Raw genomic sequence first — 6055 nt, forward strand, 5'->3', positions numbered from 1 at the left:
TCGTTTTTCTGCTTTTTGCATAAGGGAAAAAAACCAGCAATTTGCTGAATTGCTTCTCACTGAAAAACCCCATAATAATTCATCAAAAAGACATCGAAAATGTTATTTTCAGATCGAGTTAGGGTTCCGAGAGAATTGTCCCCAGTAGAGCAAAACAGAGCAGCCGAACAAGCCGAACCATCGCGACCATCTCCTCCAATCCACCAGTTGGTCCCCCTGGATCGTTTCGGACCAATCCGTTGCGTGTATTGCAATCGCTGGACTCACTTATCTGATAAATGTTCTTACGTTAAAGATGTCAGCGATCGCAAGAGGTACCTGGAATGGGAACGTTTGTCTATGCGATGTCTCGGAGATCACCATATATAATAGTTTGGTGCCATAGGATAACAAAGGAAACATGTCAATATTGTCATGATCAAAACGCAGATGACCTGCATCACTCATCACTTTGCCCAACGGCCGTGAATCGGGAAGCACGAAGATAACTTGCCAAACGTTTTCAAGCTTTGTTTCGTTTTTTTTGAAACACTGTTTTTTTCCTATGAAACCGTTATTTTGTGATGATTTTATTATTTATTCTGTCTAAAAGAATTACTATTTTCTCTGTACAAGGGAAAAAAGGCACTGAGCATTTTCTTCGACAGAAACCATACGAACTGAAAAATTTGATTTGATAAAAAATTCATCGTGACTTTGAAACCACTAATTGATTTTCTTTTTTTTTCAAATGGAAGATCAAAAAAAAAAGCAGGAAAACGGGTTAGGAAAAAGTGTGTTAATTTCCTATTGTTACATCTGAAAATTACCTACTTTAAATTTTTGGAAAATAAATGTAATTTTGCGGAGGAAACAACACTTGCCGGTCTGCAATATCAATTTTGGAGCGCAACTTGTTTTTCAAATGAAATAACCCGCTAGAGACCATACTTGGGAAAATCGTCGAAGGCCCGGACCGGTTCGGGAGGCCCGGGTATAAATTTTTTTGCTCGAAATTTATCAAAAATAAATTTTTAAAGCAAATAAATGTTTGAAAATTTTGTTTAAGCATGCAAATTCACATAGAAGCAAAAGTTCAATTCAAAGACCAATTTTATCCTTGAGATTGGGATGAGTTTTTTGTTCGTGTCGATGTTTAGCAGTTTGTACAAAGCCATTCAGCTTATTTTTTGCATTAAAAATTGAGTTCGAACACGAACACTTGGTTCAGAACCGATTTTAGCGTTTTCCAAAAATATCCCAAAAATTATCTTACCTTGCTTCAAACTTATGGCTTTTTCAGGAGCCATATGGGCTTTTGCTTGTATGGAAAGTAATTTTTGTATAAAATGTTTGTCTAATCACGCATTTCTAATCCGAAAACAACCCCGAATGAAACGAAATGCCAGTTTTAAAACTTCACATGGTCTTTGACATCATTATCGGAATCGGTAAATTTTTAACAAAAATTAGGAAACTCGTAACCGCTTATTTTAAGTTGTGATTAACAACAGAAAATGATAAATTTCTGAGGGTAAACCTATCATTTTCTTGAGCACTATAATGACAATTTTTTTCTTCCAGCTTTAAAAAATGGTATTTGAAAATTTCATTATTTTCTGTTTCTTTATTAAAAAATCTTTATTGATAAATATAAGAACTAGTATGGTTTTAAAACTTCATTTATAAGAGGAACAGATTGTTGCAAGATCCCACAATACATCGAAAACATTTCTTCAAATTTGATTCCGCAGCAAATCGTTGCCAAGTTGACTTATAGCCTGCAGTTGGAAATTTTCTTCGAATGCAGTTCAGGAATCTCACTTTTATTAAACCGTTAAAAAATTTGAATAAAGAATATTTTTAATACTGGAATACCAAAAAAAAGTAAATGGAAACAATACATATAACTTAATATTTCGAAAATATTTAATTCAAATTTTTTGAATATAGAAAGAACTCGGAAAAAAATCAAGACATTAAAAAAATCAAGACAGGAAAAAAATCAAGGCTCCGATGCCAGACAGACTAATAACTACTATGAATAACCAACAAGAGCTTAGTCGCGCGAAAAAGCTGAAAAAAGAGACGGAGACAAACAGAGTAATATGTTTTTCTAATCCCTGCTCTCATGGGATTAGATGCCTAGAAAAATGTTATCAAAACATCTGTTTTGTTGGAAAAGAAGCCAATGATGTGAAACCTCAGATTTTCAAAAAATGACGTAATATATACTTGGAAAAAATATTACAGGTCAAATTTTCCATCATTATCTCCAACGCAAATAACTTGAAGTTTTTGAATAATGTTTTTATTAAATATTGATATCATTTATTATTTACAATATAAAAAACAAGACTTAATTTCTCTGTACAGAGGAAAAAAGGCAGGGAACGTGTCACAAAAGGAGTTATTTGTTTTTTTTAAGAGTTTATCACAAAAGATTTTTCCTCACCACTCGAATGAATGCATAACAGAGAACACGGAAAAAAACCAAAATTACAAAAAACAAAAATGCAAAAATGTCCAAATTATAATAAACAATGGTATTCAGCCTAGATCCTTCCACGTGAAGTTCTTCCAGAACTCCATGATTGATTGCAAACTTTGTCCATTTCACAAGACGTTCTTCTGGTGTGAATGGTTTGTTTCTCATCATCTCAGCAATTCTAATGGCGTTCTTTTTGTAGCTTGGAGTGTTCAAAACAGTTTCCGCCGCGCTTTTAAAACTCTCATAACCAATATCCAACTTCTTAAGAACTTTTCCAATTCCTCTCTTCTCCACCATTCTCCCGTTCCTGAACTGATCGGCGAAAATTGGAACGACAACAGTTGGGACTGCTTGGAGTGCAGTTTCCATTAACCCATTGATTCCTCCATGCATCACAAACAGTTTCAGACGTGGATGAGCAAGAAGATCAACTTGTGGAAGCCATTCAACCAAATCGAGATTTTCCAATCCTCTTGTTAAATTTCTTGTGTTCTCATCTCCTAAAACAAAAAGTTCGACCGATTACCAATTATTTTGTTTATTTTTACCTCTCGAAATTTTGATAAGGAAATGATAATCAGCCATATCACCAATTGCTCTGAGCATTCCTTGTTTTGTAGGGAGAGGAAGATCACCAAATGGAACAATTGAACCGAGAGAGATTACAACAACACCCTTGTCTCCTTTCGACATTATATTGGAGAATTTCTATAAAAGGGTAAAATTTTGAGAAAGAAAAATTAAAATGGTAACCTCGTCTAAAGGATTCGCTATTTTAGGAACGCCTAATCCTCCAACATAGATAGTTTTGGTGATTGTAGGTCTTGGAAGATCTAAGACTTCATCCGAATTCACAAAGCACAAGGAAGAGTTGGCAGCAATGTCTCGAACATTTGGAAAATCTGGGTCGTATTTTCGGAATACCTAAATTTGTGTTATTTTTGCAAAAATTATCAGTTTTATTAGATTCTCACCTCAGTTGTTCCATCAGTACCGTATCTGTGAATTATAATCGAGCCAATATGCATGTAGAGATTAAAAGCCCTTTGCCAGAAATTCATTTTGTCTCCATTGTCATTTTCTTCGATTGAAGGAACGTATGAGCTAGGATATGGGATTCCCAAATTGTAGCTGACGGCATCCATGATCGGTGTTGTGGAAACCCAAAGATGGTTTTGAATTCCAAGGTAACGAATCACTCCAACACCACATAAATCTATCTGCTCACTGAACGCCACGTCGAATTTCATATCTCGAAGTGGTTTTAATGCTCCGTTGTTAGCCATGAGGTCTAAAATCTCGATTTGTGAATAAAATGATGTTAGAGCTAAACACATACCATCACACATAGCAGTCATTGATTTCTCGTACATCGTTCTCTCCCAAAATCCTAATCTGGTAGTGGAAAACATGGCAACTCCGAAACCTTTCATTTCCTCCTCATACTTTCTGCCTAGAAAACAAACTTTTTCTGAATAAAAAATAAGTAAACTCACTAAATCCTTTTAGTGTGATGACTGTGGCTTTTTTGGTCCCCACGGAATCAGTTAACAGTTCATATTCCGGAATGAACATGACAACATCGTGACCTGCGTCCACTAGTGCATCAGCTATGCGTCCATTCGAAATCAGGTGACTCCTGCTGATCGACGGACTGTACACGAGAACTTTTCCAGCATCAACAGCTACTAGAAAAATGAAAAGAAGACATGGTAATCTCATGGTCCTGTTTTTGGCTGAAAAAGTTCATTGGTAAGTCCGAGAAATGTAGTTTGAAACAGCACGAGAGATAATTGAGTGGTTAGATAGAATAAAGTCTCTTTGTGAGTACCGAGAATCTTGCGTTTAATCGTTTTTATAATTTCAAGTATTTTTTGATTATACTAAATATTTTATTTCCGAAACGTTAATTTTCTCGATCATATTTAATTTTTTAAGACATCAAAAAATACATTTCTTGGATGGATATTCCTCCAATATGCATTAAATTTTTGGGACTCATGGGAGGGGGCAAGAAATTATCTAGCATTCCCTTATGAAACATAAACTAGTTTTTAGAATTTTCATCGATAAAAAACCGAAGAGGAAACATGCGGTAAAGACTCTAATAGAATGCCTCTCAGACTGTAAAGTTCGAGCTTATATATCTCATTTTCTCGGAATATATGAAAAAGTTGTAAACTGACAAAATGTTGATCACACTAACACTGACATTTTTTCAGTTGACAATTTTTACTGACATCTCTCACAGAAACCGAGATAAGCTAGCTCAAAGTTAAAAGTTAGAGGGTCGTTCAGTTAGAGTGCTTACTGTGTGTATGTAGCTATTGGAACAGTAAACAGAATCTTCCTTATATATATATAAAAGGCTACACGCGTCTGTCTGTCCCAGTGTCACTCTGTCAACTTTTGAAAAACTTGAAAAATAAATATAGATTTACTTGAACATTTAGAAAAAAGTAAAGAACTGAGCGACCGATAAGTAAAAAAAAAACTAGGTTGAATCACGCCAAAAGCGCACCAGCTTGCTGGTATAGACGTGAAACATGATGTGAATGAGTTACGAGACGACGAGACATAATATTGAGACGAGACATAATTGCCTCGTAACCCATCAATGGAAAAAGGAGGAGAGCGTAGTCGTTCATGCCCCTCCTCCCTCTTGGGCAAAACGTGACCGAATAATGAATGACATGACAGGTAATGTCAAGTTCGCCATTTTCTATTGGATTGATATCTCATCGGGGCGTTCATCTACTAGCTGAAACTAATGTAAGAGTTTTCTGAAGAAAAACGTCAATGATGGTGTTGTCAAAGATTTACAAGAAACAAAGCATTATATTCAGATATACCGGAAACGTGAAAAATATTAGAAAAAATATTACCTTGATACCGCGTTCAAAGTAGCCTCCAGGAACTGGAAATGACGTCCAAAGTTGCCAATTTTTCCAGGTTTTCCAGAAACACAAAAGTTCGATTTCCCTCGTTGTAGCTATATTTTTTTTCAGCACCAATTCAAGGTCTAAAAAAAGTTTCCTGTTAATTTACAGTGGACCTTTAAAAAATTACACAGCTACAACGAGGAAAATAGAAATTTTGAGTCCCTGGAAAACCTGGAAAAATTGGCAGCTTTGGTCGCAATTTACAGTTCCTTAAAGCTACTTTGAACGCAGAATGAGGAAATTAAAACAAAAAACAAAATCAGATAATATTAATGAAAAAAATTGGAGTTTAAGTTCGCAAGGAAACCAATCGAGGGCCATTGCAATAAAATCGGAAAAATTGCAAAACTTCACGTGTGTTTTTGTTCAGACAATCCCTGGTAAACCTACATCGTTGCAATAGAAATGTTCTCAGTCTATTGTCCCACCATTATCCTCATCCTCACACTCTTCTCATAATCTTCCTCCCACCAATTATGTTTCAATTATCTATTAGGTTGGCGGGAAAGTCTTTGTCACTCTGTTTGTTTAATCACTGTTCTCGTATATGGAGGCTGTGTATGATATCGACTCTAGTGAATAACAAGGTGATAAGAACCTTCCATATAAACAAGTCCCCATCTCCTTCCCTGCTCCTCATCTG

At 35.5% G+C, this 6055-nt stretch overlaps 1 protein-coding gene across 1 annotated transcript; it reads right to left on the minus strand.

Moving 5' to 3' along the window:
- Nucleotides 1-2413: 2413 nt before the first annotated feature.
- Nucleotides 2414-4192, minus strand: CBG23714 (the record flags this gene model as incomplete). The annotated part of the gene is made up of 6 exons (XM_002647837.1): nucleotides 2414-2970; nucleotides 3019-3178; nucleotides 3224-3394; nucleotides 3445-3761; nucleotides 3810-3923; nucleotides 3967-4192. The coding sequence occupies 6 exons, from the start codon at nucleotides 4190-4192 to the stop codon at nucleotides 2414-2416; spliced, it is 1545 nt and encodes a 514-aa protein (XP_002647883.1).
- Between the last annotated feature and the right edge of the window lie 1863 nt (nucleotides 4193-6055).

Source organism: Caenorhabditis briggsae (genome assembly GCF_000004555.2).
Source record: "Caenorhabditis briggsae AF16 supercontig from assembly CB4, cb25.NA_032, whole genome shotgun sequence".
Lineage (NCBI taxonomy): Eukaryota > Metazoa > Nematoda > Chromadorea > Rhabditida > Rhabditidae > Caenorhabditis > Caenorhabditis briggsae.